At 34.7% G+C, this 21580-nt stretch overlaps 1 protein-coding gene and 2 pseudogenes across 1 annotated transcript; 1 reads left to right on the forward strand and 2 right to left on the reverse strand.

The window, feature by feature from the left end:
- Positions 1–2166: 2166 nt before the first annotated feature.
- On the reverse strand, positions 2167–5724 carry LOC149145552 (plant UBX domain-containing protein 4-like; annotated as a pseudogene).
- Positions 5725–6373: 649 nt separating this feature from the next.
- LOC149145553 (plant UBX domain-containing protein 4-like) lies at positions 6374–9065 on the reverse strand. The gene is made up of 7 exons (XM_089452495.1): positions 9057–9065; positions 8845–8931; positions 8593–8605; positions 8296–8423; positions 7184–7289; positions 6589–6841; positions 6374–6497 (listed from the first exon to the last, which is right to left on the reverse strand). Exons 1-7 carry the CDS (start codon positions 9063–9065, stop codon positions 6374–6376), a joined length of 720 nt encoding a protein of 239 aa, XP_089308621.1.
- A 7915-nt stretch (positions 9066–16980) lies between these two features.
- Positions 16981–20083, forward strand: LOC149145554 (pentatricopeptide repeat-containing protein At1g11290, chloroplastic pseudogene; annotated as a pseudogene).
- The last annotated feature ends 1497 nt before the right edge of the window (positions 20084–21580 follow it).

The raw sequence follows: 21580 nt of genomic DNA on the forward strand, positions 1-21580 counted from the left end.
TTTGGAGTTAAGATGGATTAGACTAATATATTATCAATACTTATTAAAATATTATAAAATAAGATTTATGTTAAAATTAAAAGTGTAATTTCAATATAATTTATATTAGAAATTTATAATCCTAAGAAATATGAGATTACTAAATATTTTAATGTACTTTGTTGTGCCAAGAGGCACTTTACAACCCAGTTTAGGGTAAATGTGAGAGCATTAAATGAGTGAGTGTGAGCATTAGATATGAGAGCGTTAAATGGGTGAACATTAGATGTGATATGTTATATGTGTAAGTGTTAGATGGGTGAGTGTAGTGTAAATAATAATATTACTACAAAAAAAATAGTTAAACTATATTTAATTGAGCTCATACATATCTGATATTTACCAAATTACCAAAAACATTCCCAGTTTAACTCCATGAAATTTTTGGTAAATTGAATTTTTTTGGTAAAAATAACTCCACGGTAAATTGAATTTTCGAATGAATAGCAGGGAAGAAATTCAATTGGATATAAATAATTATGCCATAAGGCGTTCCCCTCTGAAATCCATTCCCCTTTTTGCCTACCTGTCATCCTTGGACGCCATACGATTAGATGTTAGACGATTACAAAAACTTGAACCATCTGATCAAAACAGTTACAAATTCATTGGAAATAGTTACAAATTGGTTACGAAGGCGGACAATTGCAGTCTGGATTTTGTGAAGAAATATGTAGCTAATTTGGCGACAGCCCCTCCCCTGGATCCCTCCAGGCCGCTCTGGCAGATTCATTTTCTGTGCGTTAGATCGAAGGATGCAGAGTCCAGCGCCTTCTGAATCTTGTAATTCCCTATTTAACTTGAAGAGACCCAGGCCGAGGGAATCTCAAAATCAAAACCAGAAGACAGGAAATTTGATGGTAAGCAACATCTTCCATCGAATCTGCGAGTGCGTTCAGCAATTTTGGTGAATACAAGGCCTGCTCCAGGACTCCATGTACCTCATTCTCTTCCCCTCTGGCAGATTCATTTTCTGTGCATTAGATCGGAGGATGCAGAGTCCAGCGCCTTCTGAATCTTGTAATTCCCTATTTAACTTGAAGAGGCCCAGGCTGAGGGAATCTCAAAATCAAAACCAGAAGATAGGAAATTTTATGGTAAGCAACATCTTCCATCAAATCTGTGAGTGCGTTCAGCAATTTTGGTGAATACAAGGCCTGCTCCAGGACTCCATGTACCTCATTCTCTTCCCCTCTTACTTTTTCCAGTTATAGATTCTTTCTTTGCAATAATGCTCTATTCTGGAAAACTTTGCTATGGCTTTTTTTAGAAGTTCTTTAAAATCTATGAAGTGCGAAAGTAGTGACGAAGCTTGCAGGTGTCAAGGTATGAAAATCTATACACATCTTCATGAAAGTTACTGTAATATTATCATTATTTAATTTAAAGTTGGGGTTAATGATGATAATGGCGGACAGGCGGCCACTGCTATGACATACAGAATGATCTCACACACAAGCATTTCATTCTCCAACATAGTTGGACCAGTGGAGGAGGTGGAATTTTTTGGTCACCCAATTGTTCATCTGATTCCCACGGTGTCTGGACACCCTCATGTATGACATATGAATGAAGAAGTATTTCTTTGGATTCCATTCTGAGATACCGTTTATTAATAAATATAATTATTTAATTTAAAGTTGGGGTTAATGATGATAATGGCGGACAGGCGGCCACTGCTATGACATACAAAATGATCTCACACACAAGCATTTCATTCTCCAACATAGTTGGACCAGTGGAGGAGGTGGAATTTTTTGGTCACCCAATTGTTCATCTGATTCCCACGGTGTCTGGACACCCTCATGTATGACATATGAATGAAGAAGTATTTCTTTGGATTCCATTCTTGATATACCGTTTATTAATAAATATCAGTATTTGATTGAATTGTTGATGTTGAATTCCATTCTAAGAATACAGTTTATTAATAAATATCAGTATTTGATTGAATTGTTGATGTTGTTGTGCTGGTTTTTGCAGTCACTAACTATACACTTTCAGATTTATATGGAAAAAGTGACACTGATGATAATCGCAGCTTTAGATTTGATCAGGGATCCAATCTAAAAGATTATTCTCAAGGATTCTATAGCATAATGGAGTAACCATTAGGGACAGAAATAAAGCAGTCTTAAATTGATTACAGCTCCACAAATGGGAGAAACAACTTGTTGACAATGTAGGAAATGAACAAAACCAATTTGCATATTCGCATACAATTTAGCACCAATCTTTACAAGGATTTAATAACCAAGATAATAATCATGATGTGCCATTATGTCAAAATCTTCAAGTTTTCCTTAATGAGACTAACAAACTAAAATTTCTGTATTACAACAGAATTGATTAGTCCTTCTTCTTCTATGGTCTGTGTCAGATCATTCAATGGCTTTGGAGGGAAACCCATTGCTTGCAGTTGATATGTTGTAGCACTTCCAGGCCTTGCAACATTAATGAATGCCCGTATATTAGCAATTGTGTGATGGTGATTGAAGCGAGCCACCATGTGTGTCCCATCATATAAGCGAAGTTGAATAGATGTAGATGGCTTAGAATCATCCACTGTGAGACCTTCTGAACACTGACCAGTAGTTGGTTGTACTGTTGAAGGGGCACTGAGCTCAGGAGCTGATGAGCTGGAGCTACCGAGTGTTCTGCCTAAACCTTGAAAAGGCACATATGTTGGATCTCGGACCTGCATACATTTAATTTAGAAAATTAAGCTTACATATATTTTACTGATCATGAGTCTGACCGCATTAGCTACTATATTACTAATAAATCTGAAAAAGAATAAAATAAGCGATAACGATTACAAAAAAAATAAAAATAAAAAAATTCAATAGCTGCCAAGCCACTGAAGTTTGACACACAGACAATATATCTAGGACAGTGATTTGATCTTTATCGAGTTTAAATGTCATTAAAACAATGTATGAAACAACTAAATCCCCCCATTTCACAATTAGTATAACAACACATGCATGAACACCATAACCTTAGAAAAACTAGCACGCCATGAATTGGGCAATGGAATGAAAACATACAAGACAGTCTTCATCCCTTCTAATCAGATTGACATGTACTAGAAACTTCCTGTTTGCTGGCTCCAATTCTTTAGGGCATTCAGACTTCTAGATACTTTGCAGAAAAACAATTCAATTCCTATAAAAAAAAATTGCAGTGTAGCATGAAAATCAGATTATGCTTGTTTAAATTGATATAATATGCAACTTTCATCATAAAAATAAAAATGCTAGCACATACTACTTGACACACCATTACCAGTTAGAATAACCATAATTGTCCAAAAGACATAACTAGCACAAATGCAACTTGAATGAAAATAACGTTGAAGCACAATTCCCATTCTAAAATCTAATTTCTACATCCCTGTAATAAAAGTGGCATCATATAGAATGCTTCAAGACAGGTCTGCAATTAGCTAAGTAATTGCACCGTTAAGAGGCCATGATGGATGAAAGTTGTATATATTATTATTCTCCAAGGACCACGGAGCTAACTGAAATCCATTTTTATATGATTTGTGACACAGGCAGAGTTAGTCAATATTACCATACTAGCTGACAATAGAGTTTCAGATAACAATGTGATACGGTTTAAGGTCTTCATATCACACCAGAGTTCGGATTGAACATTGAGGCTTATGATAAATACAACAAACTGTATCTTCGTACATTGTTTGATTTCTCCACTGGATTTGGTTTTGCAAGGATTGGTGCAACACTTTCCCATGTTATACTCTTCAATGGAAGGTGAGCTTGCTTGTAACCTTTTATTTGTTTTCCTAATACCATGCCATATTTCTAGGAATATATCTTGGCAGGGATTTAGTTCATAACAATGTGATATGGTTTAAGGTCTTCATATTTCTAGGCAAATACATTAGAATGTTGTTTGAAAAGATTAACATATGGAGGACAATACAGAGCTCCTTCAACTACATAATTTTATGATAAGTAATTGTGTCCTTACATTCGAGCTCCATATTTTCAACTACTAATATTGCTCTTCCACATGAGGTCCAAAGGAAATCTACGTTCATTTGGTTCCAAAGTTGGAAGAGCTTCAAAATCATTGTCTAAAAGCTATATCTTCTGTTTTAATCTTCTCCTTCTCCTCTGTTTTGTTGGGCAGTACCAATGGAGATATGAGCTCAGTTTTCCTTCCAGACTTCCTCTGCACTCTTTCACATAATTTTAGAGGATCCACATTTCCCTTCACAGTCACCTTGTTGAGCTGCATATCGACTTCAAGTTGTTCCACTCCTGCATGTTTATATATACATCACATATACCTTAATTGATAAGAGGATAGCAAAGTTCTATAACCAAAACCACATATACCTGAATTACTGAGAGTATAACAAAGGTTTATAACCAAATCTAGATATCATGAACTCAAACTGTATTCTAAAGATCAAAAGGTCTAGAATACTTGAAATCAGATTCTATAACATAGCAGAACTACATAAATGAAAGACCAGAAAGACCAAAGTGCATGAAATGTGTGTTTGATTTAGGCAGATCTACCTAATACTTACTACCTATCTTTATGTTTTCTAATCTATGATGAGAGGGGACTATTCAAAAAATATTGCACATTATGATTCTTGATGATGAGTGGAGTATTAATGTTTCAAAAAATATTACACAATTTCAATCCAAAAATACAACAGTGCATGTCAACCTTCAAAATAATAGGTTCAGGCTTAGCTTCAGCCTCAGACTGCTTCTCATCAACTTTCTTTTCAGCAGCAACACCATTTTCCTCTTTCTTCTCCTGTAAACATTGGCATTAAAGCAAAGGATGATACAAATATAGAAAAATAAAAGTATTCAACCAAAACTAGGCAGCCATGAAAGCAATATGAATCTAAATGCAGAAGGCAGACATTTTACCTCCCCCATTGCCACTGCAACAGTCTCTCTTTGCAGATCACTGAACTTGTAGGTCCAAAGACCAACAACGAACGTATCCCAAACCCAAGGCTAAATGGTTATATATCCATTAAATATTCTAATGGTTATTTATAATGCCCACTTCTCACTTATGCATTGTACTATTAGTGGTTGTTGCCAATTTCTTTCTCTTCAAACTTCTTCTGTGAGATTGTTTGTAGCTAGAAGTTTAGTTTCTATCTCTTCAAACTTCTTCTGTTAGATTGTTTGTAGCCAATTGATCAAAGGATAGCAAAGTTCTATAACCAAATCCACATATACGTAAATTGCTGAGAGTATAGCAAAGGTTTATAACCAAATCCAGATATCATGAACTCAAATTGTATTCTAAAGATCAGAAGGTCTAGAATACCTGAAATCATATTCTATAACATAGCAGAACTACATAAATGAAAGACTAGAAAGACCAAAGTGCATGAAATGTGTGTTTGATTTAGGCAGATCTACCTAACACTTACTACCCATCTTTATGTTTTCTAATCTATGATGAGAGGGGACTATTGAAAAAATATTGCACATTCTGATTGTTGATGATGAGTGGAGTATTAATGTTTCAAAAAATATTACACAATTCCAATCCAAAAGTACAATAGTGCATGTCAACCTTCAAAACAACAAGTTCAGGCTTAGCTTCAGCCTTAGACTGCTTCTCATCAACTTCCTTTTTAGCAGCAGCACCATTTTCTTCTCTCTGCGTCATAAGGAATATATCCTGGCAGGGATTCAGTTCATAACAATGTGATATGGTTTAAGGTCTTCATATCACACCAGAGTTTGAATTGAACATTGAGCCTTATGATAAATACAACAAATTGTATCTTTGCACATTGTTTGCTTTCTCCACTGGATTTGGTTTTGCAAGGATTGATGCAACACTTTCCCATGTTATACTCTTCAATGGAAGGTAAGCTTGCTCATAACCTTTTATTTGTTTTCCTAATACCATGCCAGAGTTATATGGAAAAAGTGACACTGGAGATAATCGCAGCTTCGAATCTGATCAGGGATCCAAAACAGCTGTGCATAGATTGTGTGGAAGCTTTACACCGCATGAAGCTGGCAGCAGTCATTAGCGCTTCTAATTTGTAATTTCTTATGAAAGATTATTCTCAAGGATTCTATAGCATAATGGAGTAACCATTAGGGATGGAAATAAAGTAGTCTTAAATTGATTACAACTCCACAGATGGGAGAAACAACTTGTTGACAATGCAGGAAATGAACAAAACCAATTTGCATATTCGCATACAATTTAGCACCAATCTTTACAAGGATTTAATAACCAAGATATTAATCATGATGTTCCATTATGTCAAAATCTTCAAGTTTTCCTTAATGAGACTAATAAACTAAAATTTTTGTATTACAACAGAATTGATTAGTCTTGCTTCTTCTATGGTCTGCGTCAGATCATTCAATGGCTTTGGAGGAAAACCCATTGCTTGCAGTTGATATGTTGCAGCACTTCCAGGCCTTACAACATCGATGAATGCCCATATATCAATGATTGTGCTTTCGAGGGAAACTCATTGCTTGCAGTTGATATGTTGTAGCACTTCCAGGCCTTGTAGCATCAATGAATGCCCTTATATAAGAAATTGTGTGATGGTGATTGAAGCGAGCCACCATGCGTGTGCCATTAGATAAGCGAAGTTGAATAGATGTAGATGGCTTAGAATCATCCACTGTGAGACCTTTTGAATGCTGACCAGTAGTTGGCTGTACTGTTGAAGGGGCATTGAGCTCAGGAGCTGATGAGCTAGAGCTACCGAGTGTTCTGCCTAAACCTTGAAAAGGCACATATGTTGGATCTCTGACTTGCATACATTTAATTTAGAAAATTAAGCTTACATATATTTTATTGATCATGAATCTGACCGCATTAGCTACTATATTACTAATAAATCTAAAAAAGAATAAAATAAGTGATAGTGATTACACAAACAAAACAAAAATCAACAGCTGCAAAGCCATTGACGTTTGACACACAGACAATATATCTAGGATAGTGATTTGATATTTATTGAGTTTAAATGTCATTAAAACAATGTATGAAACAACTAAATTCCCTCATTTCACAATTAGTATAACAGCACATGCATGAACACCATAACCTTAGAAAAACTAGCACGCCATAAATTGGGCAATGGAATGAAAACATACAGGACAGTCTTCATCCCTCCTGATCAGATTGACATGTACTGGAACCCTCCTATCTGCTGGCTCCAATTCTTTAGGGCATTCAGACTTCTGGATACTCTGTAAAAAAACAATTCAATGCCTATAAAAAAAATTGCAGTGTAGCATGAAAATCAGATTATGCTTGTTTAAACTGACATAATATGCAGCTTTAATCATAAAAATAAAAATGCTAACACATACTACTTGACACAGCATTACCATTTAGAATAACCATAATTGTCCAAAAGACATAATTGGCACAAATGCAGCTTGAATGAAAATAACGCTGAAGCACAATTCACATTCTAAAATCTAATTTCTCCATCCCTGTAACAAAAGTGGCATCATATAGAATGTTTCAAGACAGATCTGCAATTAGCTAAGTAATTGGACCGTTGAGAGGCCATGATGGATGAGAGTTGTATATATTATTATTCTCCAAGGACCATGGAGCTAACTGAAATCCATTTTTATGATTTGTCACATAGGAAGAGTTAGTCAATATTACCATACTCGCTGACAATAGAGTTTCAAATAACAATGTGATATGGTTTAAGGTCTTCATATCACACCAGAGTTTGAATTGAACATTGAGGCTTATGATAAATACAACAAACTGTATCTTCACACATTGTTTCATTTCTCCACTGGATTTGGTTTTGCAAGGATTGGTGCAACACTTTCCCATGTTATACTCTTCAATGGAAGGTGAGCTTGCTCATAACCTTTTACTTGTTTTCCTAATACCATGCCATATTTCTAGGAATATATCCTGACAGGGACTTAGTTCATAACAATGTGATATGGTTTAAGGTCTTCATATTTCTTGGCAAATACATTAGAATGTTGTTTGAAAAGATTAACATCTGGAGGACAACACAAAGCTCCTTCAACTGCATAATTTTATTATAAGTAATTGTGTCCTTACATTCGAGCTCCATATCTTCAACTACTAATATTGCTCTTCCACATGAGGTCCAAAGGAAATCTGTGTTCATTTGGTTCCAAAGTTCGAAGAGCTTCAAAATCATTGTCTAAAAGCTATATCTTTTGTTTTAATCTTCTCCTCCTCTATCTTGTTGGGAAGTACCAATGGAGATATGAGCTCAGTTTTCCTTCTAGACTTCCTATGCACTCTTTCACGTAATTTTAGAGGATCCACATTTCCCTTCACAATCACCTTGTTGAGATGCATATCGACCTCAAGTTGTTCCACTCCTGCATGTTTATATATACATCACATATACCTTAATTGATCAGAGGATAGCAAAGTTCTATAACCAAATCCACATATACCTGAATTGCTGAGAGTATAGCAAAGGTTTATAACCAAATCTAGATATCATGAACTCAAATTGTATTCTAAATATTAGAAGGTCTAGAATACCTGAAATCAGATTCTATAACATAGCAAAACTACATAAATGAAAGACCAGAAAGACCAAAGTGCATGAAATGTGTGTTTGATTTAGGCAGATCTACCTAACACTTACTACCCATCTTTATGTTTTCTAATCTATGATGAGAGGGGACTATTCAAAAAATATTGCACATTATGATTCTTGATGATGAGTGGAGTATTAATGTTTAAAAAAATATTACACAATTTCAATCCAAAAATACAATAGTGCATGTCAACCTTCAAAACAACAGGTTCAAGCTTAGCTTCAGCCTCAAACTGCTTCTCATCAACTTTCTTTTCAGTAGCAACACCATTTTCCTCTTCCTTCTCCCATAAACATTGGCATCAAAGCAAAAGATGATACAAATATAGAAAAATAAAAATATTCAACCAAAACCATGCAGCCATGAAAGCAATATGAATCTAAATGTAGAAGGCGGACATTTTACCTCCCCCATTGCCGCTGCAGTAGTCTCTCTTTGTAGATCACTGAACTTGTAGGTCCAGAGACCAACAACCAACATATCCCAAACCCAAGGCTAAATGGTTATATATCCATTAAATATTCTAATGGTTATTTATAGTGCCCACTTCCCACTCATGCATTGTAATATTAGTGGTTGTTGCTAGTTTCTTTCTCTTCAAAATTCTTCTGTGAGATTGTTTGTAGCGAGAAGTTTAGTTTATTTCTCTTCAAACTTCTTCTATTAGATTGTTTGTAGCCAATTGATCAAAGGATAGAAAAGTTCTATAACCAAATCCACATATACCTGAATTGCTGAGAGTATATCAAAGGTTTATAACCAAATCTAGATATTATGAACTCAAATTGTATTCTAAGGATCAGAAGGTCTAGAATACCTGAAATTAGATTCTATAACATAGCAGAACTACATAAATGAAAGACCAGAAAGACCAAAGTGCATGAAATGTGTGTTTGATTTAGGCAGATCTACCTAACACTTACTACCCATCTTTATGTTTTCTAATCTATGATGAGAGGGGATCATTCAAAAAATATTGCACATTCTGATTTTTAATGATGAGTGGAGTATTAATATTTCAACAAATATTACACAATTTCAATCCAAAAATACAACAGTGCATGTCAACCTTCAAAACAATAGGTTCACGCTTAGCTTCAGCCTCAGATTGCTTCTCATCAACTTTCTTTTCAGCAGCAACACCATTTTCCTCTCTCTGCGTCATAAGGAATATATCCTGGCAGGGATTCAGTTCATAACAATGTGATATGGTTTAAGGTCTTCATATCACACCAGAGTTTGAATTGAACATTGAGGCTTATGATAAATACAACAAACTGTATCTTCGCACATTGTTTGCTTTCTCCACTGGATTTGGTTTTGCAAGGATTGGTGCAACACTTTCCCATGTTATACTCTTCAATGGAAGGTAAGCTTTCTTGTAACCTTTTATTTGTTTTCCTAATACCATGCCATATTTCTAGGAATATATCCTAGTAGGGATTCAGTTCATAACAATGTGATATGGGTTAAGGTCTTCATATTTCTAGGCAAATACATTAGAATGTTGTTTGAAAAGATTAACATCTGGAGGACAATACAGAGCTCCTTCAACTGCATAATTTTATGGTAAGTAATTGTGTTGTTACATTCAAGCTCCATATCTTCAACTACTAATACTGCTCTTCCACATGATGTCCAAAGGAAATCTGCATTCATTTGGTTCCAAAGTTGGAAGAGCTTCAAAATCATTGTCTAAAAGCTATATCTTCTATTTTAATCTTCTCCTTCTCCTCTATTTTGTTGGGCAGTACCAATGGAGATATGAGCTCAGTTTTCCTTCCAGACTTCCTCTGCACTCTTTCACGTAATTTTAGAGGATCCACATTTCCCTTCACAGTCACCTTGTTGAGTTTCATATTGACCTCAAGTTGTTCCACTCCTACATGTTTATATACATCACATATACCTTAATTGATCAGAGGATAGAAAAGTTCTATAACTAAACCCACATATACCTGAATTGCTGAGAGTATAGCAAAAGTTTATAACCAAATCTAGATATCATGAACTCAAATTGTATTCTAAAGATCAGAAGGTCTAGAATACCTGAAATCAGATTCTATAACATAGCAGAACTACATAAATGAAAGACCAGAAAGACCAAAGTGCATGAAATGTGTGTTTGATTTAGGCAGATCTACCTAACACTTACTACCCATCTTTATGTTTTCTAATCTATGATGAGAGGGGACTATTAAAAAAATATTGCACATTCTGATTCTTGATGATGAGTGGAGTATTAATGTTTCAAAAAATATTACACAATTTCAATCCAAAAATACAACAGTGCATGTCAACCTTCAAAACAATAGGTTCAGGCTTAGCTTCAGCCTCAGACTGCTTCTCATCAACTTTCTTTTCAGCAGCAACACCATTTTCCTCTTTCTTCTCTTGTAAACATTGGCATCAAAGCAAAATATGATACAAATATAGAAAAATAAAAATATTCAACCAAAACCAGGCAACCATGAAAGCAATATGAATGTAAATGCAGAAGGCAGACATTTTACTTCCCCCATTGCCACTGCAGTAGTCTCTCTTTGCAGATCACTGAACTTGTAGGTCCAAAGACCAACAACCAATGTATCCCAAACCCAAGGCTAAATGGTTATATATCCATTAAATATTCTAATATATTCATTCTGCTTAATGCCAGAATTATGAGCAAGAGATGTCTCTGTGTACAATGTTGCCATGGAATATAATAGGCATAGGAACCGTGTGGGCTGGAGGACAATACAGAGCTCCTTCATGAGCCCAAGCATTTGTTTTCACCTCCTTATCAATCACCTGTATCTTCTCTGCGTCATAAGGAATATATCCTGGCAAGGATTCAGTTCATAACAATGTGATATGGTTTAAGGTCTTCATATTTCTAGGCAAATACATTAGAATGTTGTTTGAAAAGATTAACATACCTCTCCTTAAAATTTTGTATATCGATATGGATACCTAGTTGTTGTTCACCTGAATTCATTTGTTTAACTTCACCTTCAACTAGGCAATCTTTAAGGTATCTAAACAAGTTCAATGGATATTTATGACTACTTTTATTCCATTTCATAGCCACTTTAACCCCCGAATGGGGTTTTCGGCATGGCTTCCTCAATTCAAACTCATTATCATCGACCCTTGCTTTCAAAAAAGCCCATTCACATTTCAATATTCTTCCACACACTATGCCTTACTGCGTTTCCTTTGCAACATTAGGTGCAAATGCTAGGTATTATATTGTGTGTACATATGTGTGTTATAATTGTTTGGTCTTTCAAATTTCCAAATGTTTTTTCTTTATAAACTAGTGATCTTATTTGACCATTAAAATTTTTCATATGTATCTTTCTCTGTAAACTAGTGATCTCTCTATAAACTAGTGATCTGATATTTACCAAATTACAAAAAAAATCCCAATTTAACTCCACGAAATTTTTGATAAATTGAATTTTTGGTAAAAATAACTCCAAGGTAAATTAAATTTTCGAATGAATAGCTGGGGAGAAATTCAAATGGATATAAATAATTATTATATTGCCTGTACATATGTGCGTTATAATGTTAAAGTTTAAGACTATAATGTATTTAAAATAGTGAAGAATGATAAATAAAAACATAATTTTTATTTAATTTATTAGTGATTTTTTCTATTATAACAATTTTCATTGAAAAGATAAAATATGACCTTATTAAAAAGTGAATATTGAAAGATGAGTTATTATTTTGTTCACTTTTTGGTCGGGGAAAGTGTAGTTATTGATTTTCAAATTTTAATTAATTTCATCTATAATAGATGAGATATAAGTTTCAAATATTTTTATTTTAATATAAATTAATATTAGCTACATTTTACAAATTTAGAAATTTAAATTAAATTTTATATAAAATTAAGAGTTTATAATATTTAAATAATAAAATTTCAAACCAATGGGTGTCTCTTTATATAACGTTTCCCATTTTGAAAGGAGTATCTTTTTACAAACTATAAAAATAGTCTGTCATCCACTATTCTTACAATTCACTACTAAGATCCGAGACAGAGACAAAATAGAGATACATTAACTTGAATACATTTTTAGCGGTATTCACATTCAATGCCAATATCTTGATCTCATATAACATATCAAAGAGAGAAAAATTATTAATTTTATTAAATAAATAATGGTTTGGAAAAACAACAATCTACAAAAAATAATGTTTTTGTTATGCTTTTGTTTTCAATATAATGTTGGCTTTAGAAAAAAAAAAAAAAACTTTTATAAATTAGTTTTTAATCTTTAGTAAATTAACTTCTTTTATAAATTAATTTTCAATCTTTATTAAATTAACTTCGTAAATTTAGTTTTCGATCCTTGGTAAATTAGATTTTAAGTTAGTTTTTTATTTTTTTTAAATTAGTTTTAATATTTTAGAAATATTTAATATCTAAAATAAATGTATTGATTTCAACATTATGTTGTTTTCTAAATCTTTTAGAAATATTTAACATCTAAAATAAATGCATTGATTTCAGCGTTATGTTATTTTCTAAATCTTTTAGATATATTTAACATGTAAATTAAATGCATTGATTTCAACAGTATGTTGTTTTCTAGATCTTTCAAGAATATTTAACATCTAAATTAAACGCATTGATTTCTAAATCTTTTAAAAATATTTTACATCTAAAATAAATGCATTAATTTGGGCATGTGGTATTGATAAGTCATGGTATTGGTCCATGGTATTGTAACAGAATAATTAAAAGCCTAGATCCATAACATAATAATCAAAATCATAGATGACCCATGGTATTAGGCCAACGTATTGTGATTTTCTTCCCTCCTCTCTCTTTCTTCCTCCCTCCCTCTATCTTTCTCTTCTGGGTATTGGCCCATGGTATTGTTGCTTTCTAAATCTTTTAGAAATAGTTAACACTTAAAATAAATGCATTGATTTCAGTGTTATTTTGTTTCTAAATATTTTAGAAATATTTAACATTTGAATTAATTGCATTGATTTCAACATTATGTTGTTTTCTAAATCTTTTGGAGATATTTAACATCTAAATTAAATGCATTGATTTCAACATTATGGTGTTTTCTAAATCTTTAAAAAATATTTAACATCTAAATTAAATACATTGATTTCAACATTATGATGATTTCTAAATATTTTAGAAATATTTATCATCTTAGTTAAATGTATTGATTTCAACATTATGTTGTTTCTAAATTAAATGCATGGATTTAAGCATTGATTTTAGTGGATATTAAAAAAAAAAAAAAAAATTGTGACAATGCATTGATTTCTATGTTACAGTAATTGACTTTACCATATCCTCTCATAAAAACGAGATGGATAATGTGCATGTTGATGATATAAGAAGACATGCACGTGAACGTGTTAGGAAACAACAACAATGACAAATGGAAAATTTGGAAGAAATGTATGATGAACAAAGAGAAGATAGAAGAAAAAAGAAAAGTGAAGAACAAAGAGAAAATAATCAAGCATATCAAAGAGAATATCAAGGAATATATGAACAAAGAAAGGCGCAACCAGTGACAACTGAAGAACATGAAGAACAAGTCAGCACAAGTCGACAGAGAAAATCACTAGAAAGGACAACTGCACAAGAAGAAGAAGAGAGAAGAGAATGTCAAATAGAATATCAAAGAGAATATCGACAAAGAAAAGTGCAACAAAGAATATAAGAAAATGCATAACAAAGAATAGTGACAAGTGTACATGAAGAAGAATAGAGAAGAGAACGTCATAGACAACATCAAAGAGCATATAGATAAAGAAAGGTGCAACAAAGAGTAGAAGAAAATGCACAACAAAGAGAAAATTAACAAAAAAATCTAGAGGATATGACAAATGAAAAGCATGAAGACCAAATAAAGACACTGGAAATGACAAGGTTACATGAAGAAGAAGAGAGAAGAGAATGTCATAGACAACATCAAAGAGCATATAGAGAAAGAAAGGTGTGACAACGAATAGAAGAAAGTGCACAACAAAAAGAAAATCAACAAAAAAATCTAGAGGATATGACAAATGAAGAGTATGAAGACCAAATAAAGGCACTAGAAATGACAAGTGTACAAGAAGAAGAAGAAGAGAGAAGAGAACCTCGTAGACATCATCAAAGAGAATATGGAGAAAGAAGTAAACAACAAATCTGAATAGAAGACGATGTTCAACAAATAGGAAATCAACAGAAAAAAACAGAGGAAATGACAACTAAGGAGCATGAAGAACAGAGAAAAACACTAGAAATGACAACTAAAGAACATGATGAACAGAGAAAGGAACTAAAAATAACAAGTGCACAAGAAAAAGAAGAAAGAAGAAAACGTTAAATAGAATATCAAAGAGCATATTGACAAAGAAAGACATAACAAAGAATAGAAGAAAATGCACAACAAAGAGAAAATCTAGAAGAAATGACAACTAAAGAGCATGAAGAACATACAAAGGAACTAGAAATGACAACCAAAAAAGAGCAGGAAGAGAGAAGAGCACGTCAAAGAGAATACCAAAGAGCTTATTGACAAAGAAAGGCACAACAAGAAACGACAACGACAACTGAAAAAATTGAAGAACATAGAAAACAAAAAAATGAATATCAAAGAGAATATTGAAAAAGAAAACAATATCTAACCAACTCAAACATGGTAAATGATGCAGAATATATAAGTGTCCAAGCTCAACCTAAAACTCTTATTGATATGAATATTACATATTGTTAGAAAATTATATATTACAAAGCAATGGAACACATAAAATATTGCAGAAATATAAACACAAAAAACGCATAAAATAAGAGAGACACAGATATATGTGGTTCACCCAGTTTGGGCTACGTCCATGGAGAAATAACTAGTCCTTCCTTTTATATTATCCAGCAAACTGAAGAGATACAACCTACGGCAGATCCGTTGTAATTCCCTCTTTGCTCTCAATCACCTCCCTCTTCCTCATTGGGAATACAGATCTACATAGACGCAATACAATTCTCTCATATATAGCGAGGGGTTGCCTTTTAGGGTAAAAATCCCTAAATTAAACATAACTTCTATTGTCAGATCTCAGCCTAATGAATGGCCCAGATTGACTACAAAATTACAACATTTTACAAAGCAATTTTGCATCTATTTTTAGCTTCGGGGACGCTACCCCCGATCCCCCACCAAAGGGGGGCTCCCAAAGATCGCAGTTGCCTCCCCATGGAGCCCCCTTGTAGTGTAAATATTACGGGTGACGTTGCTGCCACATTATGAACTAGGGTCCAATGCGGTGATACCTCTGAATAAAGAATATAATCAGGCTCCACATCCAACAATCTCCCACTTGGAGACTGATTATAGCAACTCCACCGTTGCTTCATTTGTTGGACAATGGATCCACTTAGGACCTCATTGTTTCTCATCTTCTTCATTATACTTGAAGACCAATTGAAACTGAGCAATATCTCAATTTCTCCCTGTTTACAACTTTTGTTAACATATCTGCAGGATTCTGGCTAGTGTGTATCTTTTCTAGCTTCAACTGTCCATCTTCCGCAGCTGCCCCCCTAGACCCCCCCTGCAGCGAATATTTTACGGGCGACAACTGGGGTCCAATGCGGCAATACCTTTGAATACAGAAGATAATTAGGCTCCACACTGAACACACATCGAAAATTTTGTTACAGGATTGATCGATTGGTTGAAGTTGAAAATTGCCGTGTGTGTGAAGAGTCATATGTTGGCATTCATGTACTTAAGACAGATATAGGTCCAATGTGCAAGAGATGTAAAAGAGAAGGAAGACATCATAAATTTTCAGAGGTTAACCATATTCTTATTATTATTTGCATTTTTGAATATTAAATATTATAACTTTGTATTCAACATTTGTATTGTCATAATATATAAACTTAGACATGTTAACTATATTTAATATTGCCAAATTAATTCTATTTTCAACATATTTTTTTATCGTCGTACACGACTGAAACTAGCCTAGATCCATATTAATCCCAGATCTATCAAGCACAGGGAGGGATCAAAAATCTTTCAAGGTGCAAACCTTTCATGAAGTTTTACACTCAAAGAAGAGATTTGCACCTTGAGAGATTTGATACCTTAGACGCTTGATAAATCTAAGGTTAAAATGGATCTAAATTGATAGATTAATGTTGAAATTAATTTATAAAATATATTATTGTTTTGCAGAAAATTTAATACATATGTGTATAATCCATAGATAAAGAACTTAAATAAAACTTTGTATCATTCAACTTGTAATTTTAAATATTTAAGTAAATTGAAAACTCCATATAATTATAGTAGCAATTGCTAAATCTTAATTCTCCATTTAATTGAAAAGTCCATCGAAATTTCCACCTCTCCGCGTTTGCGTATTTCGATGATAACACGCAGACGGATGGAAGAATTTTCATGGCTGTAGTCTACTTGTCCTACGCCTCATGGCCATTTTCATGACAGTTTGACATCTGCTTCATTTGCCCTGTAATGGGTATGGGAGACTGCAGTACTGAATTTACCCGGAACAATGCGGATTGCATTAACTCCATTTTCAAATTATTAGTAACTGCTCACTTACGAAGATTTCGATCTAGGTAATCCAACGTTACAACTTTTTTGTGTTATGTTATGAGTTGAGGAGGACTGAAACCATCATATGGCATCTGCTGTTACTTTTACAGCTAAATTATTTCAGCCTCATATACCAACTTTTGATCTGTGTTGGCTATCTGAGAGATTTTACAGGTGCAAAAATGAGAGACAAATACTCTGCTTTTATCTTCATATCTCTTCTGCCATTAAGCCACCACCCAACTGGAATTCTGACCAACCCATTAACAATATTTTTAGGGATGACTATACCCCTACTATCAATAACTATTATGCCTCCCTTCTGCAGACCTTCATTAACAATAAAACATTCTCACAGCGAAGGCAGCTCCATGCTCACCTCCTCATCACTGGACTCTACCATGATACTTTCTTTGTTACCAAAATTGCCACAATGTATGCCATCTGCGGCATTATGATTGATGCACGCCAAGTGTTTGATAAAATGTCCGAGAGAAGTAGTTTCCTATGGAACACCATGATGAGAGGGTATGCCCACAACGGACCTTACGAGGAAGCCCTTACACTGTTTCACCAGATGAAAGAGGCAGGCATACAGCCGGATAATTTTACATATCCCTTTGCACTAAAGGCATGTGCTTCCTTATCAGCTCTGCGAGAGGGCAAGGAAGTTCACGATCACATAATCAGAACTGGGTATGAGTCCGATGTTTTCGTGAGGAATGCTCTTATAGATATGTATTCCAAGTGTGGGAATTTAGATATGGCAAGCAAGCTATTTGTAACTATGCCCAACAGAAATGTGATATCATGGAATGTGATGATTGCAGGGTATGCGCAGAATGGACATGCCTCTGAAGCTTTGGCACTATTTCATCAAATGCAGCGGGCAGATGTTAAATCCAACTCGGTTACCTCTGTGAGCGCTCTGCAGGCATGTGCAAGTCTTGAAGCTCTGCGAGAGGGCAAGAACATCCATAATTTCATCATCAGAAATATATTTGAATTAGATCTTTCAGTTGAGAATTCGCTTATAGCTATGTATTCTAAATGCGGGAGTATAAATGTTGCACGCCAAGTGTTTGACAAAATGGCTAAACGAGATGTGGTTTCGTGGAATGCAATCATATCAGGGTATGCTCAGAATGGACATGCCGAAGAAGCTCTGGATCTCTTTCATCAGATGGAGTCAGGAAACGTGAAACCTAACCAGGTCACCATTGTGAGTGTACTCCCTGCATGTGCTGATGTAGCAGCTTTGCAAGAGGGGAAGTACATACATGAATACATTATGAAAAATAAATTTGAATTGAATGTTGTTACGGAAAATTCACTTATATCTATGTATGCGAAGTGTAAGAGTATAGACATTGCACGTCAATTGTTTGATAAAATGTCAAAAAGAAATGTTTTCTCATGGAATTCAATGATTGCAGGATATACTCAGAATGGACTTGCCACTGAGGCATTGTCCATCTTTAATGAAATGCAATTGTCGGGCACAAAGCCCAGTGCAGTTACCATGATCAGTGTGATCCCTGCCTGTGCCCGTTTAGCTGCTTTGCAACAAGGCAAGTGTTTCCATGCTTATATAATTAAATGTGGGTTTGATTTGAGTGTTGTTTTGGAGACTGCCCTAATAGATATGTATGCCAAATGTGGGAAAATAGAGATTGCACGCCAAATGTTCGACAAAATTTCTAGGAAAAATGTTGTATCATGGACTGCAATGATTGGTGGGTATGCAATGCATGGGCTTGCTGAGGATGCTCACTATCTTTTTATGCAAATGGTGCAGGCAGGGATGAAGCCGGATCACGTCACATTTACACATATTTTGTATGCATGCACTCATGCAGGCCTGATAGAGGAGGGATGGCAATACTTTAATTGTATGAAGCAAGATTATTGCGTAACACCTAGAGTGGATCATTATGCTTGCATGGTTGACCTTCTTGGCCGTGCAGGGCATCTTGATGAGGCACAAGAATTGATAAAAAATATGCCATTAGCACCCAATGCTGGTGTATGGGGAGCCTTGCTGGGGGCCTGCAGGATTCATGGCAACATTGAGCTTGCAAAGTATGCTGCTGAACGCCTTTTTGAATTAGAGCCTGAAGATGCTGGAAATTATGTACTATTATCAAACATCTATGCTGCAGCTGGCAGGTGGGATGATGCAGCAAAGGTGAGAACAATGATGAAAAGCAAAGGGTTGAAAAAGACACCAGGATGCAGCTTGATTGAGGTAAATAACAAGGTCCATTCTTTTCTTGTTGGAGACCGACTGCACCCCCAATCTGAGCAGATCTATGCAGTATTGGAGAATCTGAGAAGGCAAATGAAAGAAGCAGGATACTTGCCTGACACAAACTTTGTGCTGCATGACGTGGAGGAGGAAGTGAAGGAACATATGCTCCACAGTCACAGTGAGAAGCTTGCAATCGCCTTTGGGCTTATTAACACAAGTCCTGGGACTCCTATCCATATTACAAAGAATCTTCGCGTATGTGGTGACTGCCACAGAGCCACCAAGTTCATCTCCAAGATTGTTAGGCGAGAAATTATTGTAAGGGATTCAAATCGTTTCCATCATTTCAAAGAAGGATTCTGTTCTTGTGGAGATTATTGGTGATAAAAATTAAGATATGCACCTTAAATTTACTTAGGTTTAAGTATATTTATGTTACATCGCTTGGGTCAGTGAAGTGTAAATGACTGCAAATGTAATTTGCTTTTGTTGAAAAACATCCCAATCTGATGAGATAGGACCTGAGTGCAATTCTGCATCAAGTTGGGATGGGCACAAATTTGTTATTTAATATAGGATATTTCCAAATTTCTTAATTAGGTATTTCGTTATCTTCTTTATGGCAGTTGGTGAAGGGGTTTTTAACACATTATTTATCTTAGATTTAGCAATCCACCGAGTAAAACCAAGTTGCGTGATTCTTTGAGGACCATGGAGGCAAAAATATAGACATTGTACGTAATAAGGGAACTCATATTGCAACCTAGGAAGTGGTGATAGAAAAGCTTCACCCTTATCATATGGTTGAGGTCCTTTTCCTCATGTCAAGCTAAAGGGGATGATTGAACCATTAACTTAAAGAGGGATTACATTTCTTGAGTTGCCAATATATGTGGGTGTGGAAATGTGGACAGGTGTGGGAATAGGAATTTTTGAAATTTAGGCTGCAGGATTACAAACGGATGTATCACATATAAATCTTTGGACATGCAAAAATTTAATTAATTTTTTTTTCAACAGTAAAAACATAAATAATGACTATTTGACTAATGATATTATATGACTTGAAGCAGTATCTCATGGGGATGTGCTCCCTAGGACCCCATGTGTCCTCAATGTAAAAATTTGGATCTAACTTGGATCATAAATGACCCTAGTCCCCATTAGAACAAAACAGAAATATAAAGAATATATCCCTAAATCCTTATATCTGTTATATGTTCTTTGATACAAGAGGATGCCTGCTATATATGACAATGGGAAGAGACATAGTGTTAGCAAAAGATAATATTTAGGCAGTTAAGTATGCATATGTAAGATTACAAGTAAACAGTAGTTGGTTGTACACTAATAGAACACTAAAATCCCTTCCTTAAGTGAAATGTATGATGTAAACAAAAAAAAGACAAAAATGGGTCTAGGCAACTAGGCCTATGAAGGTAAAAGTACAAAATAGACTCTCACAAGAGGGAGAACAAGAGAAAAACTTGCAAGAAAAAACCCATCTCCAAAGAGAGAAAATGTTAATGTTGAAAAAGGCCATTGGAGCCAAAATTGAAGATTTCACAATGATGTGTTAAACAGCAAGAGCAAGAGACCTAAAGGACTAGAAGCTCCAATAAGGATGTATGACCAAAACTCCAAAGAGGAGAGCCAAGTAACCTTAATGAACTTGCCTAAATTCTGAAGCAAAAGAGGTTTGGTTGTAGAGCCATGAGAATGGCAAACATCAACATCCAACAAATCGATGCTATAGAAAAATATGTGTCAGTGAGGAACCAAAACAAAGGCTTTGACCATAAGCAACCGCCAGCAACCATCAAATGAGCATTGAGGTATGCAGCCATTGAAATTTCTATACAAGAAGTATGGTCGAAACTCTAAAGAGGGCCAAGTAACCCCAAGTTGTTAACATCACCAAAGATCCTTGTAGAAATCGAAACAACAATTTCAAACTTACAAGCAAAGAGACTGATCCACTAAATGGAGTTCTGGCGCAAACAACCCAATCATGTGAAATCAACAAAAGACATCATAAAATGGGTGTCCTTATGGAAGTCAGGTGATCTTGCTGGAGTGTGTGGGTTGCTACT

This window comes from Pinus tabuliformis, chromosome X (genome assembly GCF_031772625.1).
Source record: "Pinus tabuliformis cultivar Carrire ecotype Pingquan chromosome X, CPIR1, whole genome shotgun sequence".
Lineage (NCBI taxonomy): Eukaryota > Viridiplantae > Streptophyta > Pinopsida > Pinales > Pinaceae > Pinus > Pinus tabuliformis.